Below are 22,391 nucleotides of genomic sequence, written 5' to 3'. Positions count from 1 at the left end.
ATTTTTTTTTAGTATAAAGAATCCTAGTGTAAGGAATGACAGCATGGGCTTTGGAGTCAGATTGCCTAGGTTTAGGTCACAAAATGTGACCATGTGTAAATCTTCCCAGGCCTCAATTTTCTCATCTGTAAAGTGGGGATGAGAAAACTTACCTCACAGAGTTGTTGTAAAAAGATTTTTATTAAACATATTGTTACCCCCAAAAAGCGCTCTGTAGCACATTTTAGGTTTGAATAATCTGGGAAATAAAACTCTTGTCACATTTTAATGTATGATACAGCTTATTTTTTCTTCTTTAAACATTCATCACTGAATGTACATTTTAATGTATGATACAGCTTATTATTTGTTTTCTTCTTTCTTTAAACACTCATCACTGAATGTTACTAAAATGTGTTACTTTTCATACACAAAAGATGAGCATATTGTCAGTGGTTAAGTATTTCAGGTGGTATTTGCAAGATCCATGCACACTTTCTTTTCTGATTTCATCCTGGTATCAATGGTATACATTTGTCAAATGTTTGGCTAACTTTGGGGATTAACTAACTCTATGGCCATGGAAATAATTAAGGTTAACTTGCCCATATGGTAACTTAACTTGTGACCTTGGACACTAACTTAAGAATTTCACAAACATTAAAATAAGACACATATTCCTAATAAAGAATAATGAAAAACCAATGGTAATAAGATCTGAAGCAGCAATATTCATTGAGAACTGTTGACTGATGACAGTGTTTAGAACTGTGGCTATGGTCCAAATATTTTCAAGCAGGTATGCCTGCTAAGCGACTATCTTGAACATGTTCAAGGCCAGGTATCCTAAATTCTAAGCTAGAGAAATGCTCTGAGAGAAATATAGTGGCTGAAGTCTACAGGAAGATGCAGAAAGTACAAACTAGACACTCTGATCCTTACGCTAAAAGGTATTAGTTACTCCACTACCTCATAAATATTCAATAAATATTTTTTCACATCATTTTTTTTGATAAAAGGACAAAAGTATACTAGTGTCTCTATTATTTTATATACAGGAAAAATACACATAACCTGTACACTTTCAAATCAAAACAACCTATTTTTGCTAGCTACTTTTTGTAACTTCTGACATCAAAACTAGTATTCTTCATTAGCATTTAATATATTTAAAAATGGAAAAATAGATATTTTCTCCAAATTTTGCTCTGTAGGCATCTAAAGTTTTATATAATTTTTACTGTTATCAAATGATTACTATTAAGACAATTGTGAACTTTCTATCAAAGGAAGTAAACTATGTAACAGTTCAATCTGTTAACATGTTACATTATGCTTTTGATTATTATAATGAAAGAAATCTCAATCCATGTGTACATTTAAACAGACTCAGTTAATGGTCCATAATGAATATCATTTCCTTTGCAATTATAGTGAATTAAACAAAGAGAAACACTGTACCACCTAATGGATGCAGGAACTAAACTGAATTCATTTCTAAATGCAATCAAAGTTAAATATGACTGAGAAAGTTGGTATATGTAGAGCAAAATTTATCCTATAAATTATTCAGAAATACAAACCTTAGCATCTAAAATATTCAGAGTTGTTTCAATTTGCTGAATACGAAGAGAAAGGTCTGCCAGCTTCTGGAAAAGAAAGATTAGAAACAAAAGAATAAAATCTGATTAAAACAAACCGTTAACAAGGATAATGAAGGACAGATTTGAAAATAATAATAACTATGGTTTAATACTTGTCACTTTCTAATATATTACTCTCTTATTTACACAAGAATGAGAACTCAAGTATTCTATTATCTTCATTAGCATGCTTCACAGTTATTTTATAAAACTGTATTCACAGATAAGAAAAAGTTGCATATTCAATATTATCACACTCGTTATCAAAGCAATAATCAATCATTGGGACCAGCATGTAAACTCTGAGGACAGAGTTTTTTTATTCACTGCTATACACTTAGTGATCAAGAACAGTACTTGACACTTAACTGGAGCCTCATAATTATTTGTTGATGAATGAAGAAATTCTTCACAGAAAACAAGAATAAATGTTAGCCCCAAGTAGCCTGGCACAGGATCTGCCTTTATAAATTACTTAAACACGTAAGTATATACAATTAGTCCCGAACCCAAACTTTTCAAGTTTGTAAAGTAAAAAAGGATGAAACTGGAAGATGAGTAGTTAATGATGGAAAGAATTAAAACAAAGATACAAAATTAGAAAAAATACTAAAAGCAAAAGGAATTAACCTACCATCAAAATCCAAGATAAACCAGAACCAAGAGCTTACCATGCTCTAGTTATTCTGTATAATTAAATTAGCTATCTATATACACACACACACACACTCTTACACAAATAAAAGTAAGAACATTTATTTAAAACTCCCTAATCCTAAACATTATTCAGAGACACTGTCTATGAGCAGTTGGCCAGTTTACTAGTTGGCTGATGTACAGCATTCTGATTGCTTTCTGGGATATTATCAAGAACTTGACTAACTCAAGCAGAATTTTAACACCTCAAGAAATGGTCATTTTGGCCACATTCAGAGGTGGAAAAAACTGAAAAGAACCAGAAAGTAGTTAGTGCTTCTTCATAAGACATTTATTTTTAAGATGAGCATCCTGATATCTACAAAGATGTAATTTATAAAGAAAACATTAGAATCTAGTTTTAATGGCACTCAAAGCTAAGTTTAATCTTGAGTTCCAGGATTTGTTCACATAAGGCTTTTATGAAAATATAAACACAGGTAAATATAAAGACATCATATGGATAAATTCCTCTCCAAATTACAGGTGTTTTACTGAAAGTCATGGAAATTAAATTTTGGCAAATTTAATCAGTCTAAAGAAGCCTAGTAAAACAAACTTATGGTTACCGGGGGTGGGGAAAGGGTTGGGAAGGGAACAACTGGGAATTCAAGATTTGTAGATACTAACTACTATATATAAAATAGATAAACAACAAGTTTATACTGTATAGCACAGGGAACTATATTCAGTATCTTGTAACTTACGGTGAAAAAGATTATGAAAACAAATCCATGTATGTTCATGTATGACTGAAGCACTGTGCTGTACACCAGAAATTGACACAATGTTGTAAGCTGACTATATTTCAATAAAATATATTAAAAAGAAAAAAAAAGCTTAGTAACTGCAGAAATCCTACAGCAAATTAATCTGTAAAGTGAGTGATAATTTCTAACTTATTTTAAAATGCATAAATTGGTTTTATTAAAATAAGTGAACACAGAAAAATAAACAGATAAATTAAAAATTAATGCTGTTTTCATGTATTCATATAAATATCTACTTTTAAGCAATAATCATCATCACTGTAAACATTTGGGCATTTACCTTGCTATGCTAAACTGTATATGCAACATATCACTTGAACTCTCACACCAAGTCTATGAAGTAGGAACTATTATGCCAATTTTAAAGATGAGAAAATTAAGTAAAACAATCTGAACTCAAACACTGCAAATCCAGATACTATTTTTGAAGGAATTTCATCTTGTTTACACATTGATCGCCACATCACCCAAATTTGGGTGACAGCTGTGTTTCTTCAGGGGCACTCAATCCACAGGGGGTGATCAGTGTTAAAGCATAATGCCACAGACTGTGGGTGATGTGTCAATGTAGATTATAACAAACTGACTGTAACAAATGTACCATGTTGGTGGGGGATGTTGATGGTCGGGCAGGTTGTATACATGGGGTGAGAGGGGGTGTCAAGGAATAAATGGGAACACTATACTTTCTGCTCAGTTTTGCTGTGAATATAAAATTGCTCTAGAAAATAAAGCTTAGTTAACTAAAAAAAAAAGTAAAATTCCCAAGCACTACATAAATGTAATTTTTGTTATTCCAAGTTAATAAAGCATCAGTCTACTTCTCACTAAAACTAAGATGCTACTGTGCTAAATACTGGGAATCAAACTTTTCTAATCAAATTTCCTAAAACAGACGTTTCTTCTGGAATTACTACAACATATGTATTAAAAATTTTTCAGGGTTTGATCATAAATTGTCCTTAAATGGATACTCAAAAATTCACACAGGATAGGGTAAGGATTGAAATACAAGTCTTAGTAAATAAGGGAATAAGGATTAAAATGTTTATTTGGAAAACTACTTGTTGACAAGGAAGATTACAGAGGCTTGGAAGATAAAAAGCTATACTTTCTAGAGCAGTAATTCTCAATTTTTTTGAATGCAGATTTGTCTGGTATGTCACTCTTTTGCTTTGGAACTCATTTTACCTACCTTTATCTACTATTATCAAAACCTCACCAAAATGAAGTGACCTGGTTTTTTAATAAAACAAGATTATATGAATGATTTATTCATGCAAGGCATGAAAGACATTGATCTAATAATCAATATATTTTAATTTGTAATAATTTACCTGAATATCCTTGGTATATAGTAACAACATGTAAATAAAGTATAAAGAAATCTGAAACAACTGTAATTTAATTAAAAGAAGATCTGTGCTTTCTATAGGTAAGTCATATGTCCTAATACTACTATGATTTTTATTGATCAAATTTAAAGGAATGTGCAATTTAAGTTAGAGGTGAAAAAAAATCCAATTATAATTTTTTTTCCCATCCAAGTTCACATACCCCAAGTTTAGAACCACTATGCAAATGATTTTCTCAAAATCAGATCAACAGAAGGCTTTTTCTCTTGGCTAGGGAAGATCTTTGTTATGAACAAATTGTGTTTTTAAAATTATCCGTAGAAGTATTATCCATCCTCTCTAGAGCTAATTTTTGAGAGTCTAAAATATTAAATATGCTACCTGGATTATAAAATTTAATGCTTTAATAAAGGACACAGTACTGTACCACAATTTTGAGTTTTTAAAGTGTATAATTGGTTTCTTTTGTAATCCTACACATTTTATTTCATGCATTTAAAAACATCAACTTTATTTCACTACACTGCCAAAGGATCCATGGCACAATTAAGAACCTCTGCTTTTCAAAGATTATTCAGCATAACAGGTTTTGAGTCTGTTCTCATGTAATCACTGTTGTAACATATATAAATACGTACTTCTTAGAAAGCCAGTGTCACTTGACAAAATACACCTGACTTCATTTATGGGTTGCTGAAGCTCATTTCTAAGCTGTTTATGTCTTCCACATTTTCCTTCTACAACTCCCAGACCACCATAAAGCAGGTGGTCTCAACCTTGTCTCTACTGACATTTTGGGCTGGATAATTCTTTGTTCTGAGGGGCTATCCTGTGGGTTTCGCAGAATCTCTGACCTCTACCTCCTAAATGCCACAAAAACTCTTCAGTTGTGACAACTAAAAACATCTCTAGACACTGCCAAACGTCCCCTGGTTGAGAACCACTGAAGTGTAGATGACTACAGATATATTATAAATAACATGATCAATAATGGTAACTGTCTCCACTTCTGAAAGTTTCAGCAGGGAGGAAATAGAAAGGTAACAGTCTTTCCCATCCATTTAACCGTCCTCTTTATAAGGATTTAAAGCAAATCTGAAATACCCTGATTTGGGAGTACGGGGGAATTTACAAGGTACCAGAAGTTTGGTCAGATAAACCGCAAACTTCCTAATGCATCACTCACCTATTCCTAAGGCATTTCATTTTATTCAAATGAAAGACAAAAGAAGAAACATGGGGTTAACAGTTGAAGGTGGAAACAAAAATACTGCAATATCTAATTCGCATATCCAGTTCTCTAAAAGAGCAGCAGTATTTTAAAATAATGGATCTCCTGGTGTATCACTTTGGGTTGATTATGTCCTCAAAGCCAGAAAGGGAAGCAATTGATGGTTTAATAAGCTTCATCCGACAATTAAGGCCAGCAGTTATAAAAGCAGTTGTAAAAGTTGTAGGAGTAAATAGTTTTAAACAAAACATTATTTGCTTGAAGGTTAAATCTGACGGTGGGCTTAAAAACTGCATGTAAAAGATAAGCACTGTAAATATTTTTAGGCTATATGAAGATTCTCAGCACTTACGCCTGTAATTAAAGATTTTTTTTCTGAAAAAAGAAACATTTAAGAACATTTAAAAAATGACTAAAACCCCAGTATTCTAGGCATGTTACAAGTCTGAGTCAAAATAATACATGTAATTGCCCTGTTTATAGAGTACCTTTAACTTCAAAAATCACAGTAATGTTAAATTTCTGCTCAGTTTTATCTGTGATATCCATAGAACTTGCACTGTTCCTCTACTTCCCTTTTTAAATTTTCGGTCCCAGCAGACTACCATAAGATTTTGCTGATTAGGACCAGAATAGAAATGCTTATAGGAGATTTGTGAAGGAAGCAATGACCCTAAGTAACTTTGTAACTTGGGTCTGATTCAACTACTTTCCTTTCTCTGTCTTCTAACTTTTCTCCTACCTTGATTCATTAGAAGAGTTATTAGAAGAGTTACAAAGTAGCCTGATACCAGAAAATTTTTAAAAAGATAAGTTCTTCAATTTTCTCTTTATCAGAGAACTCTAAAACCAGTATTACTGATGAAGAGAATCCTAGAAATTTGTTTCAAATTTAATTCTTGTTCGAGTTCAGCTGTGACTGAAGATACAGTTTGGGTTTGGTTCAAACAAGATTATGTGGGAAAAAAAAAAAACACCAAAAAAGGCAAAAAATAAAAACCACCAGGTTTTCTTCTTCCTCCAATTCACTTCCAGTTCAAAAAGTAACAGTTGAGGTTCATTTTTCATTGAGGGAAATGTAGTCATTTTGGTTCTTATTTAAGGGTTTAGCTAAACAAGGACCTCAGGTGTAATAGGTACTATTAACAAATTACAACTCATTTCGAAAAACTACGTTGATCTTTACTCAGGAGAAAATGGCACTTTATGTTTGAACACATATATTATATCCTTGGAATTTATCATACCAAAAAAGACATCACATCAAATGGACATAATATAGCAAAGAAGTGAATATGAATCTAAAAACTAAATTTTGGTATTTTTAAAATTTAATTTTATTTGTTTTTTTAATTATTATTATTATTTTTTAATTGAAGTACCATCAGTTACAATGTATCAATTTCTGGTGTAAAGCACAATGTCCCAGTCATGTATATACATACATATATTCGTTTTCATATTTTTTTCATTACAAGTTATTACAAGATATTGAACATAGTTCCCTGTGCTATATAGCAGAAACTTAAACAAAAAATCTATTAAGAAACTAAGTTTTGAAGTAGCTATAAAGAAGACACTGCAGTCTCTCACCTGAAAATGATGTAAACATGCCTCTTATTCAGATCAGATGGTGCAATACAACAGAAGACTGAGACATTTCTGTTTTTTCTAGTTAACAGATCAGAGTTGGAATCCCAGCTCTTTTACTTTCTAGCTGTGTGAGTGTGGGCAAGTCAGAGCAGCTACTGTAGCAATCCATACTATGTACTCATATATATGGTGAGTGAATGAATGAATGACTAAGCAAATGATTTAAATCTCTCTACATCTCAGTTTCTGTATTTCTAAAAAAGGGGTAATTAGACCCCTCTCAAAGGGCTGAGCTGTGGTGATTAAACACATGTAAAAAAATACAACGCCTAGCACAGAATAAACACACAATATTACTTATTGTCATCACATCACAGGCTACAACTGACATAAATATCCAAAAGCTAAAATATGAAATGTAAATAATGAGTTACAGTCAACCATAGATTATCATCCATTAAGGAGAAAAAGGCAATAAGCTACTTTTAAATTTCATGGATTTTTGGTCAACAAACTTTTTTCTAGAGTTCAAGAAAGAACTAGGGAAAAGTGATATAGTCCAAACAGTTGTAGGGGGAGTAGAAAGTGGAACAGAAGGGGAGAAAGAGTGAATCCTGAGGCTTTGATAACGCACAAGCAATCAACAAACAAGAGACAATTATTGTTATACTTGATCTAGTGAAAACTGTCAAGCACTACAAGGGTAAGGGAATATCCCCACTTCAGGGCAGCTAAATCAAGTTGCCTTCATAGATGTGTTTGCCAGCTGTTTTGTTGTTGCTTGCTTTATTTTTTAAACTGGTGATGAGAAGTATGAGGATGGATATTTGCCCTTCTCTAACAATCCTGGAATAATCTCTCCAGATACTTCTCCACCCTACCTTGGTATAAAATGAGAAGGGCTAAATCCGAGGCTTACTGCTTTTTAGTCAGTCTCCTTGCCATTTATAGAGGCAGCTGTACAAGATAATACCCCTTGAAGCAAGCACCTAGTCTCTGGGCTTGTCAGATACAATATATTACTTGAACCCCCTTACTCTATCAATTATCATATCATATTCCAATTTCTTTTGTCTTGGAAGGCAGAAGAGATTTTTGACAACTAGACAAAAACAACAGAAGGAATCTTATACAAGTGAAAATAGTTTTCCTTATGTAAGTGAAACGTTTCCAATTTTTATTAATAATATATCTAACAAAAAACATATGCTGAGGCTCTACCTTATATTATATATAAGACAGAATGAACTGAATACTATTTAATTGACACAACTGCGAATTATCTAATTTCCCCCCCTTTCTCCTTTCTTCTTTTTTTTTTGGAGGGGGGGTTATTTACTTTATTTTGAAGGATTAATCAGGATTTTTATAACAGCTTCTCAACATAACAATAATTCACCTGACAAAAATTGGTATTTACTAGTTAACTTCTCAGGAACTTTTCTATTGTGTTAATCACAATGCATCTAGGATGGAGATACTTCATAGCACAAAAAAGTAGATTGGCTAGGACTGGGAAGTCTCGGGGTATTCTCATGGTATTTCCTGCAGGCAGGCCTTGACTTCTTAGTGAAATCCTTTTAATTTCTGATTAAAGCATCCCTGAAAGTGTATTTAGCTTTATGGTCACTGAACTTTTGTGAAGTAGAATTTGCAACCTTCCAGAGAAATACTGTCATACCACTGTGGAGATTTACTCTTGTCTACTGACAGAGCACAGTCAATGATTTTAACAATAAAGTGTGTATGTGTAACTTGTTCCTATTACACAATGCCCCTGATGCCTACAATCTTGACTCCTACACCTTTTAGGCAACGACCATCCCTCTATGAACAGTCTCTATTCAAGGACTTGATTGTGGAGGATACTTAGTCAAATGGGGAACAGTAACTTCAGCACTCAGGTAGTTCTTGACACCAAAATGGAGCCCTAAGGTTTGACATGATCCTTAACTGGTAAAGAAAACTGAGCAAGAACAACACCTTTTCGTTTCAGACTACTGTTGTTCTATTTCCTTGTTCTTTTTCTTCTTTCTTAAACCCAATTTCAACACATAGTTCCCATTTTCCTCCCCATTCTCTTTTTAGGCTCTTTAAAAGACATGGTTCCCTGGATCTGGTACCTAACCCGTAATTGGGTTACTTAATCCTCACTTTACAAGCCATTTGCAGAAAGTATTTTTATTTTCATAATGATATTTGGTACCGAAGTTATGTTTCTAGGCTACCTCCCCAGTCATCTTTTGGATCAAGCAATGTACAGTAATTTTAATATAAACTGAAACAATATATACTTAAAATGTAAATCTCTAACCAATTTCAAAATAAAAAAATGTTTTTAAATGTGAAATTTTGGAATTCCTTTTTTTCTCTTTAATCACAATAAGCTTCACTGAACTATCTCACAAAGGTAGAAAATTAATTCAGCAGAGGTGGGCTGCAGGAATGAAGGCAGTAAGAATCAAAGAGGATTTAAGGTATGTTAACCTAACAACTGGCTGACAAGAGGTAATGGCACATGAATACATAGACTGTAATTCTTGTTTACTGCGCTACTCATTAAACCAGTATCACAGGACCTACCTCCTCACAAACAGTAGAAAAGCGGTTGAGAAACTGTACAGTGTGCACCACAAATTGGTTTAGAAATGCCACCGTTCTTTTCTGTTGAATAGCTGGCACCTGTGTTTCGTAAAAATAAACATGATCCGTACAGGAGGAACGTAACCGTGCGATCCCCTTCGGGGCGTTTCGCTAGTGTAGTCTGAGTTTATTGGAAGTACTGCGAAGTCATTAACTTGTTTTCCTAAACTGTGGGGGTGGGATGTCAAAGTTGGCAGAGGCTGCAAAGTTTGAGAATGGGCTCTGGATTCACGAGGGTGAAATTTCGAAGGTAAAGGCAACGTACATTAAAAACATGAAAAACTTACGGGCCGAACAAAAGAGGCAGTAGATCGGAACCGGCCCGTGTTGCCAGCGGTCACCCTTGAGGATAGGGACTCGTGAGCCAGGAAGCGAAGGCTGGGAGAGGCACGCTCCTCCTCCCCCCACCCTCCTCCATAGACAACTCGGGAAAGACCTCTCTTTAAGGTGGGAACTGTGGGACTCTCCCTCCCGAGGCCAGTGGAAAACAGGCCCAGAGCCAGAGTTGGCCAGAGAGAGACAGGGGTCTCCCTGGGAACCTGACTTCCCTTCCCCATCCTCCTCCCAGGACGCCGAAGTTCGACTCCATCTTTTACAAACCTTAGTCAGGTCTATGCCTGACCCCATGAGAGGAAGCCCATCCTCATCCATCTCCTCAGCGGGCGGGGAACCCAAAGCTCACCCACAAACCCCTGCCTGGCCGGCCGGCCCGCCCAACCGGGTAACACCGTCTGACCGCCGGCCCTAGTCCCCTCCTCCCGGGCCTTCCCCGCCGGAAGGAAACGCCTCCGCCCGCCAATCACTCGGCGGCTCACCAAGAGCTCGCCCCCTTCGCACGCATTCTGGGATTGGTAGTTCTAGCTCCATATTGTGACGTCAACGAGGGGCGCCGGGTGGAGGAAGGCTGTGATTCTAGCAAAATCTTAAAAGGGGGTCAAAAAAAAAAGGGTAAAGCGTCACGTCTGCTTGAGGTTATCCCTGCTTATTCGTCTCAGCTATTTAAGGAGTTAAGTCATTCGTCAATTTAAAAGAAAAAATATATGTATATATAAATAAATATGTATTTAACCTACTAAGCGCCAGACACTGCTAGGCCCTGTGGTAAATACAAAGATGGAATCCGATTGAACATATATATAGGACTTTAGAAACATTAACTTATACTCAGTTGGCCAGCCGATTGACAAAAATGTTTTTGAAAGTGATTTGGTTTCTTAAAAAAAAAGGAAAAGACAAATATAATGCTGCGAGATGTAATTTCTAGTTAACAGAAGAGTGGGAATTTCTGTCTCCTAGAGCCCTTTGATTACTGTTCATCATCCACAGCTCTTGATAGCAGTGGCATTCGCAACTTGTTAATTGACTATCAAGGGCTATTAAGAATAATCTGTAGCTAAAGTCTTGGTCCACTGCCAGAAATCCGTAATATATCCTCCTGCCTCCAGACTGTCTCTCTTTGAAAAGGTATTACCAGATTTCACTTACTGTAGTGAATTTTGGAGGCAAAACAAGTACATTGTAATAAATATTGATTTCAAAGGGCAAAAACTATAAATGCCACCTGCATATATACATTAAATTAAAAATATTAAGAATTTTCCAATACTTACCTTTGTTTTCATAGCAGGTAACTAGAAAATTACATTTTTATCATGAATCAGTTCTTAGGTGGGGAAAATGATGAGCTCTGGGTTCCAATTTTTCTTTTTGTGTTTTTTCCTGCTCTGCCTCAGGATGAACAGAGGTGGGAAAACAAATTTAAATGTCCCCCTATCTCTGCTTACCCCATGCTCAGGAGTGATACAAAGCATCTACTGGGGCTTGGTTAAGTAAAGGAATTCTAGTCTAGTTATTCATTCTAGGCTTCTTATTGTCTAGCGTAAATAAGAATCCATTGTTTCAGGCGTCTTCTTTTAATTGTGGCTTTCCTAACTTCAATCAGACAGTTGGGTTGTAGGCTTATATCCTCTAAGCAGGAGACTGGATTCCTCCCTAAAAAGCAGACAACCTCAAGAGAAGATACCTGAAGATACTTTACAATTAGGGAGTTCCCAATAAAACAGCACATAGCCTAATGAGTATCCTGCTTTAAGGGGGTTGTGGGGGAAGGTCTCCCTGTTGTATTTGTACCCACGGACTTTAATTTATGGAGGTGACTGAGCGATGGCGCAGAGAGGTTAATATCATTGAAAGAATGTTATTTACATTTCCTAAGAGAAGGGAGTATGCCATGCCACACAGGGCTTAGAGGAAACGCTAGATTTTGGATAGGAGGCAGGCAGAAGCAGGAACTTGGGGAAAGTCTAGACCAGAGCCTTTATTGGGGTTTCTGTGGCAAGGGCAAGGCAGGGCAGGAGAAACAGGTGAAGACTGGCTGGTGTGAATGATTCCAGCGGGCTTTGGGGCATAGGAGCTGTACCTGCTGTCTATACCTGGCTCTGGGTTGATTTAGGGCAGGGGGAAATATAAGCTTGGTGTGTGAGTTTAGATAAGAGGTGGTTGGGTGTAATGGGCTGGGATTGGTTGGTTTGCATATGAAAAACGTGATTTCTAGTAAATTGTTTGACTATCTTTGGGAATTAATTAGTCCTAGGAGATGCAGTCTTTCCCAGGGTTTAGAAGACCACAAATGCCACAACTTCAGAATACAGAAAATAAGAAAATAGTTAATATAACTGGACCTGTGATGAATAGATGTTGAATAGACAATTACAGAATCTAAGAAAACACAGAACACTCACCTTTCAGTGTGTGGCCTTTTAGGCACTAGTTTCAGCAAGACACCTTACTTCTGGGTCTGGTCTCACTCAACTTCTCAAGAAGTGATCAGAGGGGAAGTAGTAGCTACCTGACTATGCAAACCAGGGGGAGGCTATTTGAGAGTGAGGGTCTAATCATTCCACATCCAGACTCTAACAAACTTCCTGCTGTGCTAACGCCTAAAACACTGTACCCACTTTCAGAGGAACTGGTGCCCCTCAAATCCAAGTGTCTTCTTAACTGCCACTTTTAATCCATATAATACACTCCTTGCTTTCATCACTCATTTGAGACCTAGATGCTACCTTTATCTTTTGTGACCATGTGGTATTGCTGACTCGTGTAATTTCTCTGAGGTCAGAGGCCAGAGGCCAGTTTCCATTTCTTTATATTCCCTTATACCTTTTACACATGATAGACAGTTTACACCTACTTATTTTTAAGTTAAGAATTTATTATAAAGGTGAAATATTTATTACAGAAAACTTCAAGGAAAAAGCATAGGCAGGAAAAATGTCAGCCACAATCACTATTCTTAGAAGTAACCATTGCATTTTTATAGAGCAAATATATTTTGTCTTGAATTCACTAAGTCAGATTTTTTCCCCAGGGTTGGGGAAAATGGTATAAAATGGTATAAAATGAGGTAGGCTTCAGGCATGGGTCATGGCTTATCTTTGTACACCTTCTGTAGTACTCTGTCTTCTTCACAGAATAACCCTTTCCATTTATTTAAGAAACAAACAAAACAAAACAGCATACGGTGCCACTATCAGCTGCTTCTAATTAACCTCCTCTGGAAGATTCCGTAAATGACTCAGCACCTGGTCTTCTTAAAGCAGTCAGGTTATTTTGAATCACAACCTCAAAAGCACTTAACACTACTCTGGAAGTTCAATATCAACATTTCTTTCTGTAGCCTTATTTCTAGAATTCAAAATAATCATGTTAGAACCTTTGCTATTACCCTTTAAAAAATGATGGGGCCAGAAGGTATGAGCCAGTCAGTCTAGGAAAGTGGTTCACAATATTTTCCAGTATGAGAAGCCCTTTTTGATAGAAAAAAATTTTGAGAAGCCCCAGATGGTTGCAGCTGGATATTTAACATTCACTGCATGAATACATAAACATTGTTGAGGACTTAAATAGTAATATTAAGTGAAATGGGTGAGCTCTATTGGGAAATCCATCTTAAAATCCTAAATTTTCATTCAAAGATAGTATTTTGCTCCCTCTTATTTCCCAGGCTAGGTTCTATTAGTTTTCCTATAATAAATCCTACCTTAGAAAATCTTACACATTACATAAGCAGGAATAGTTAAAGTATTCTGGCTTTCATCTGAATTCCAGAGCCAAACCTGGGGTCATAAAGGATATCAAGATGACAGGCATGCCTGGAAACTTTTAAACCCTATCAATTTTTCTGAATAAGAAAAGTCACCTCTCTGAACTGGAGGAAAGGGTTCATTGGCAGGCTCATTCGTCCTACTACCTGTTAATGGTGTTTTGGGGGAGGAAGAGTGGTATGGCAGGAACCTGAGGTCAAGGTCTTCTAGAATTATGTGGGCAAGTTTGATTTGGGGGCTGTGTTATCTCAGGACCCCAGAAGGCCATGGCTTACAGGAAAATGAAAATTTTCATAGTGGTAATATGAATATTGAGAAACCCTTCCAATAATTTCATATTCTTGCAGTTTTTTTTTCTTCCATCAACAGGTTGGGAAGCAATGACCCAGGGTTTTGTAAAGATTATATACATAAGTGAACACATCTTAGTTACTGTGGTAGGTAGATAGAATGATGGGAAAAGGAATAGGTGAAAAACACTGACAATTCCAGGACTGCTCCATGGGTTTGGAGTTTAATGTATTTGTGGGGTAAATCCAGGATGGGATGAGAGTTCTGAAGCAACTGTATATACGAACAGGTCCTGTACTTGCTCAAAAATCAAGCGCCAGGGAAATCTTACTAGCACTCTACAGATTTCACGTGAGGGATGCCTCCCACAGATGTTCTACTTGGTACATCAATCGGGAGAGAAATGCAGCATTAGCTGTTCACAACACAGCTTGAGGCACTTGTGTCCAACTCTCGGGAGCAGCAGCCCAACAGAACATTTGGCAAAGTATTTAAAATTCCAGAGAGTCTAAATCTTAATGAAAAAAGAAAAAAAATTTCTTTTTGTAGGCTGGAGACCGAAATGAGCTAAGCTATTATATGATAATTACAATAAAATATATCTGAATTACTTTACCTGCAATAAATCAACACCTCGTTTTCATTAGTACTAATGGAGGAAAGAACTAGCAATTAAGAAGCATTAAGAAAAGATGGTAGCGGAAAAAAAAAGAAGGTAGAAAAAAGTTCTTTAAAAAATAATTTATATTGGTCTGGTTCAGCCTTACTGCTAACTAAGAAATTTGTTTCTTGTAGTTATAGTCTAAGTAAAAGTGAACTAATTTGTTTAGACAATCTATACCTTTTTTTTTTACCACTGTGGTATAATTTATCATTAGTTGCCTCTGGTTTACTTAAGGTTAGTTGTCTGGGGCTTATTTCCTTTATACACTGTCTCAAAAATAGAGATTTCCTAAAACAGTATTAGAAAGGTCTTCTTGAGATGGTTGCAGAGATTAACCTTAATTTTGGCCAAAGTCTAATCTTGTCTGGATTTGGCTCAATGATAGGACAACAGCTGTGTTTATAAGAAAGATCAAAGTTTTGTGTTCAACCACCATTAGAAGCAAAGAGACCAGCAGCATTTATTGTCTTTTACTACAAAGAAAGGAAATAGGCACTCAACTCAATACAGCACTAAAACTGCAGTTGGTAGAAATGCTTATTTCATCCATCTTTAAATCTATTTGGTTACTCAAATTGTTTGCAAAGGCTGAGAAACCTGGTGAACTCCCCTTTTACTACCATTGTTCAGATGCATTTTATAAGTTCATATAAGTGTTACAAATCCCAAGGTAGTATGTTATGTTAAAAATTAGTAGAGAAGGTAAATAGCTATATAACAAAGACATAAGTTAAACAGAAACAAGCTGATTCAAAGAAATTTCCAGGCAAATGTAACTTGATCCTACATAAGGGCAACAATTGTTTTTACTAAGGTAGTTCAAAGAACAGCTGAAAAGATCAGAAAGTAGATTCAGTGCTTTTGATTTCCCATGAAGTCTGTGTCCATCCATACAAAAGAAATTGGTTATGTTGAGTCTGAGTAATGAATATGTCATCAAATGGGTATTCTTTTTCCCTTTTGTGAAATGAGAACCTCAAAGTTGATATCCTGTTTTGTTGTTACTGTGCTTAGTGAACAAATGATCACTGTAAGTTAAAGTCACGTTAATAATACTAACAAAAGAAAACATCTACCTATGTTTTAAAGGGCATATATCTTTAAATGTATAATTAGAAACGAATGTTAGCTGTTTTGAAATTCTTTCTCAATGCCTGTTAAATGTTTTTGAATCAGCAAGGTGTTAGATTAAAGAAACAGAGTGTTCTCTCCTGTCCCTGTTGTTGAGTACACCAACAGTTTGATAAAGATATACTGGAACAGAATGCTGCTTCTGAGAAGTTGAACAAGCTCTCATCAGGAATATGTGGAAATGGACCATCACAATGGTCATTTTCACTTTCAAAATTTTACTTAGGCTTAGAACTAAGGGTATTACTGGTATGGTCTTAAGTTGGGTTAAACTGAGTTTAACTTTTTGAGCTACAGAAAAACATGGGGAATAATTTGGAGCAAATACTTTTTCTCTCTTCAGAAATTAGTTTTGGGCATAATACTGTCTCATAACTTCCCAATCAGCATTTCTGGGATAATGTCAGATTTTGGACAATTACAAAAAACCAGACACAAATGTGCAAACCAGATTTCAATTTCTTCTCCACTGACATGAGATTTAAAACAGCAACAGGAACATTTCTAGGTCAGTGTCAATATGTAGTCACAAATTACCGAAGTAAGAAACAAACTGGAGTGCATGGGTGTGTGATTTTGTGTTTTTGGCATGAGAAAGATATTGAAATATTCACAACATACAAGCCAAATCATAAAAATAAAATGAGACTTACACGATCCCATCATTTTGAAAGAGTAGGATTTAGTTCTGACATCTTGCAGATTTGTGATATCCTGACTTTTGCTTCAACAGTCCTAAATAATACAAGTTTTAGAACATAAGCTGCAACTTTTTTTTCTTTCTACAATGTTCGTAAGTGAAGCAATCCCAAGGAAAACTTATTTCAACAGACGAAAAACCTCTTAGGCACATTTATAAACAAACATGGAAAAACTAAAACTAGGGGATACACACACACAATCAGATCTCCTGTTATTTATCAGGAACTACAAGTGATGACCAATAATTAATTCCCCCTTAAGCATTTCCTCCTTTATTAGTCTCATTTAAACATCGTTTACCAAGAACAAAGTTTACTAAGGAAAAAGAGTATCATTATACCATTTAAAGGAATTGACGACACTAAAGTTTAACAAGCAAGTTGGAAAATGGTCAGATAGCTTGTCTGTGAGATCTAAAGAAACAGAAGTTTAGAATTCTCAATGCTTATTCGGTATAAAATGTATACCACTCCTAAAACTAAAAGGTAAAGACATCCCTTCTCATTTCTTGAGAATGTCTTATCTCAGAGTCTTTAATTTATAAATGTAACCACCATTTTCTGAGGGTAACATTTCTTGCCTTTCTTTGACATAATTTTATTTAGAGGACCACCATGAGTTTTTTTCCCTTGCTGTGTCCCCTAACTGATAGTAGCCCCATTGGGTGATTTCATCAGGTAACTTTTATATATGGGTAAGCCCTTGTTCCAGAGGATCCATTTTCTAGATACTGAAATACCCAAGCTCCAACACACTCACTTCTCCAATCTTCATTCCTAAGCCCACTCAATTCTTAAGTCAACTTTTCTAAGTATAAGACAATTTTCAAATACACTGGCCCAATCTGTCATTTTGGAAATGCATCCTGAAATGACAAATTCTTACAAATTCTTTGGCCTATCTTGATGCTACTAGGGTTCTCTGTCCCATCAGGGACTGTTAAAGGGAACCATGTTAAAACTCCCTGACCTTTGCCTTAAGTTCAGAATCTGCTTATGAAGAGTTAAAAGAAACTACTTGTATTATTTGGTAATTATATTTCACTGTATTAAATAATTAAATTGGAAACTGCTATACTACACAATTTTTCATCTGTACTTTAAAGCTTGTAATAGTTTATACCAAACATCTACATACTTAAAAAATCTTACTAAATTTTAAAAAACTACCTGTAACAATTCCCTATTTCTTAAAGTTAACTGTGATTCCATTAAGATACTTACCTAAGATATGAACAGAAAGCTTGAGTAAAAAATATTTACTGACATTAATTAAAAAGAAATTTCCAAATCCTCAAAAACAAGAACTATCCATCTCTGAAGTAAATTAATAATAACTACAAATCCCTGAACTGTGTGAGACAGGTATTTTCATTCAGCTTTACTTAATCCTCACAGCAACTCCATGAGACAGTGATTCCTATCTCCACTTTACAGGAGGAAATGCAGCTTCAGAGAGGGCATTAACTCACAGGAATACAGACTTTGTAGAAATCTATTTAACCCTGTATTCTTCTGATTAGATCATGATGTGTCACAAAAACATGTTACGGCTGCCTTACAAAATGTTTATTTCAGTGATCTTTGAGAGGGTAAATACAGTTCTATTGCCACTAGGTGCCATCTCAAAATCATTTAAGTTTGATAAGAATGGTGAAGATTTATAAAAGGCAGAGGCTTTTAAAGGTTTTAAATTATAAGTCATTTCATAAGGTAAGCTTTATCCCATAAACCAAATGTTCTGAAATTGTTGAGACATCCAGTAAAAAGGAATTTGCATATAGTAAATAGGGTCAAGTAACATAATCAGTCACATTTTAAGGAAATGGAAAATCATTTCTTATATGAAATTGAATAATAATGCTTTATAATTACTGAGGAAGATGTAATAAGACCCCTACACATACAGATTGCATATACCTACACATATACATTCAATCCCTTCCAGAATAACACTGAAAGGAGAAGACTTATTTTTCCTTTTGTAAATGTTTATTTCCTTGAGAATTAGGAAAACAGCGTGCATTTAAGGTCTAGAAGATAGGATGCACTTTGGAAAAATCCTGTGATAAAATCAAACACATGTTTCCTTCCATGTTTTCTAGAGCTGCTGAGTCAATCGTAGTCTTAAAAGATGATTAGAAATACATATATAAATATATATATACACACACATATATATAGATAATATATCAGAACAGTAGGAAAATAATTTTTCTAACCATCAATATTTTATTTAACAAAAGCAATAACTGGAACATTTCTAGAGCTTACAGTCTATATTTGATATAAAAATAAGGAATTCTCCAAAACATGTACTAAAAATACAGTTTTATGGATCTAAGGTACACAAAAAGTTTAGTTTAAATTTCAGTCACCCAAAACAATAGCTTGTGGTCTCCTCCAATTGCACACAGTGGGAGAGTTCTATGCCAGGAAAGTCCAGATCCAACAGCTACAGAACCAATGAGGATGGGCTATAAAATACGTGAAGAATTAAAGAAGCTCAATACCTCACCAACAGTAATAAATAAAAACTACCTTCAAAAATAAGAAATGCATTGATAAAATGTCTTTCTTTATAGTTGAATTAGAACTAAAAAATGTGCTCCCTCATAGGTGAAATACACATTATTTGCAGCTGGCTAGAATGAAGGATAAAAATAATCTATGAATAATTGGTGCAGCCCAGACTCAAATATTTTTGAAGTCTAAATCAACTAAGCAAGCAAAATTATTATATTTAAATGAAGGAGGAAATAGAAGAAATAAAATGCTTCTTACACAATTATTGGCAAAAAGTCTTTTTCCATTATGATTTAAACATGAAAAAAATGCCATCTCTTTCCAATTTAAGCAGGTAACAGATGTTCATAAATGATTTTAGTTACACATTACAAATCTGGGGGCTATAAGTGTAAAAGTAGAAAACCAATTTAAAAACACATATGCCACCAAACACTTCCACGTTACCTGAGGGTGTCCTAAATGATGAATTTGAAACTGGCTTGCCATTTTGCCAGGATAACCAGTGGTTGCAAACAAGTTTTCACTAATTGTAGACCATCTAAGAAAAGACAAGGGATGAAAATCAGTACAGTATCCTACAGATAACTACAACGTTTTTAAAAATAGGTTATTTCTTTTTGCACAAGAATAATTTTATAACCTTAAATTTGATAACATGGCTTTATAATCTGACTGGAAATTCCAGGAAAGTTAGCTATGAATATTTTCTCACCTGTGAATATTTATTAAGTGCTTATCATGTGCCACTCTGTTATGTTTCAAAGTTACACAAGCAGTTCTTTTCTTATAACCAAAGGGTTGACAGTATGGTAGGAGATAAAAACAAGGAATCAGACAGACAGAACTTATTTCACAGTAAAAAACATTAAAAAAAATCACATTTAATGTTCTTATTGTCTTAAAATTAATAATAAATGCATGAGTTTAAACTCCTTGGAATGATGCCAACACCTAGAATATATAGATATTTAAATATTTAAGTTTCAAGGCATCCTAGATGTTGGAATACAATGAATTAATGCATCAGCAAGTATTAATGGAGCTCCAGGGAGAAGCCCAGCACTATGAGAAGTGCAGCAGGGGAGCTATAAGGAAAAAGAAAAAGGATTCCTTGATGAAAAAAAAAAAGAAAGATGGCTAAAGTCTAGTTAATATTTTAATGTGTGGCAGACATTATTGTTTGCCCAACAGCCATTCTGCCCCTTTTCTGTGTTAAGTGAACCCCAACTATGTTCTGGCACAGTGTGTCTGACTCCAAAGGATGAGACACAGCAGTATAAGGCAAAGACAGCAATCCCCAAACCCCAATAAAAGAGGAGTGCTCCTTCTTTCCCTCTTACTTTGGACAATGTGGTATGAGGCTATGGTGCCTGCAACTCTGGTAGTCATCTTGTGACTGTGAAGCAATAAGCCCAAAGCCTTGCCATTGAGGATGGCAGACGGAAAGGTCTGAACTCTTCTTCTTTTCCTTTAAATTTTTAATTGAAGTGTAGTTGATTTATAATGTTAGTTTCAGGTGTACAGCAAAGTGATTCAGTTATACATATACATACAAATTTTTTCTTTTTAGATTCTTTTCCATTACATGTTATTACAAGAAACTGAGTATAGTTCCTTGTGCTATACAGTAGGTCCTTGTTGTTTATCTATTTTATATATAGTAATGTATGTCTGTTAATCCCCAACCCCCAATTTATCCCTCCCTGCCTAGAAAGGTCTGAACTCTTAATGACACCGATGAGCTACTAAACCAATCCTGAGACTGCCTCCTCCAGTTCGTAAGTAACAGTTCATTGATTTCAAAATGAATCTTTGCTCAAATCTTTGAAGTCAGGATGCATCTTATGATCTATGGCATTCTTACATTTAATTGAATATATTTTTTTCTTAGGAGTACATAAAATAATAGTGGCCCCAAGTTCTACAATTTTATTGAGATATTTAAATTTATTATTTATTTATTTGTTATTATAGGAATATAGCATATAATAAATGTTCTACTGGTTTTAGTCTCTGTTAGTGAATTTTCCTGCTGCTGAAAGCACCCTAATGATTACATTATACAACGCAACAATATGTAGAAGTGAATTAAAAAGAACAAGGTAAACAAATATATTTTTTAAGTGGAAAAAAAAGTTGCAGATAAATAGTATCTAGTGTGTTCTCATTTAAAGAACAAGGAAGTTCATATGCATAAACATGGCTCCACCTACATCTTACATCTTTATCAGAACAAGAAATAAGGAAGCATATGCTCCAAATTGTTCAGGTGGTATTGGTAAGGCAGCAACATGTTCTGTGTTTTACAATATTTTTCAAAGAATACACTGGAAAACAAATCACTTGCCCGGACCAAAAGACAAAAGCGAAGACAGGAAAATAAAGCAACCATTTATAAAAACAATCAGAAAAAAAAAAAAAAAAGAAAAAAAAATAGTGCAAAGGAGAGTTTTGGGAAAGTATTCTAGATGTTGGCACAGCATGAACAAAATAACCAAACTCAAAAATTCAAATTAGAACCTCAGCAAAAATGGTATATTACCTGAATAAGCAGGCTCGATCTATGTGGACAGGTCTCTTATCTTGAGGGTAACTAAAAGATAGTATTTTGCATTTTATGAATTATTTGTTGGTCTCAAGTAGAGGAACTTAAATTAAGGTATAAAAGGCATTTTCTCTTTAAAGGACACAATGCCCAATGTACTTATTAAACTGTGACAAAATTCCATATAAGCACTGACTTAAAATAGATGAAATATGATAAAGACATAAACATAATTTAGAACCATTACAGAACACCATCATTCAACAGGGTCAGTGTTCTTCTTCTTCTTTTTTTTAAACATAAGTAAACACTGCTCAGATCAAAGATCTCCTCTGCATTATTCTTTCTGTGTTACTCTCAAAGTAAATCTGTGAACCTATCTCTGTTATGTAGAAACCCATAGCTCTGGCTCTTCTACAGGAAAGGAGACTTGTTTTTGCTTTACAGTGAGGCACAGGTATACAACAATGGCTCAGTGGATCATTTGGCAACAGTGACTGACATTTTCGTAAGC

The 22,391-nt window shown here is 34.9% G+C and overlaps 2 protein-coding genes across 5 annotated transcripts in view; both read right to left on the bottom strand.

Moving 5' to 3' along the window:
* The window catches only part of WASHC3 (WASH complex subunit 3), a 44,029-nt gene extending 33,356 nt beyond the window's left edge, over positions 1–10,673 (bottom strand). Inside the window, exons 1-3 of one of the 4 annotated variants that reach the window (XM_014560375.2) lie at positions 10,511–10,673; positions 9,851–9,949; positions 1,563–1,628 (exon numbers count right to left, since the gene is read on the bottom strand). In XM_014560375.2, the coding sequence (XP_014415861.1) occupies positions 1,563–1,628; positions 9,851–9,949; positions 10,511–10,561 (216 nt within the window). In that variant the 5' untranslated portion in view covers positions 10,562–10,673. The remainder of the gene's footprint in view (positions 1–1,562; positions 1,629–9,850; positions 9,950–10,510) is intronic. The other 3 variants (XM_014560374.2, XM_032493498.1, XM_006186047.2) reach the window with 3 other exon arrangements.
* Positions 10,674–16,764: 6,091 nt separating this feature from the next.
* Positions 16,765–22,391, bottom strand: part of NUP37 (nucleoporin 37) — a 43,600-nt gene continuing 37,973 nt past the window's right edge. Inside the window, exons 8-10 of the mRNA XM_006186046.3 lie at positions 21,875–21,925; positions 19,777–19,870; positions 16,765–19,280 (exon numbers count right to left, since the gene is read on the bottom strand). Coding sequence (XP_006186108.1) covers positions 19,167–19,280; positions 19,777–19,870; positions 21,875–21,925 — 259 coding nt within the window. The 3' untranslated portion in view covers positions 16,765–19,166. The remainder of the gene's footprint in view (positions 19,281–19,776; positions 19,871–21,874; positions 21,926–22,391) is intronic.

The sequence above is a fragment of the Camelus ferus genome, chromosome 12, assembly GCF_009834535.1.
Source record: "Camelus ferus isolate YT-003-E chromosome 12, BCGSAC_Cfer_1.0, whole genome shotgun sequence".
In the NCBI taxonomy this organism is placed as follows: Eukaryota; Metazoa; Chordata; class Mammalia; order Artiodactyla; family Camelidae; genus Camelus; species Camelus ferus.
Note: the sequence above shows the minus strand (reverse complement) of the source record. Positions and strands in the feature narration are given on the sequence as shown.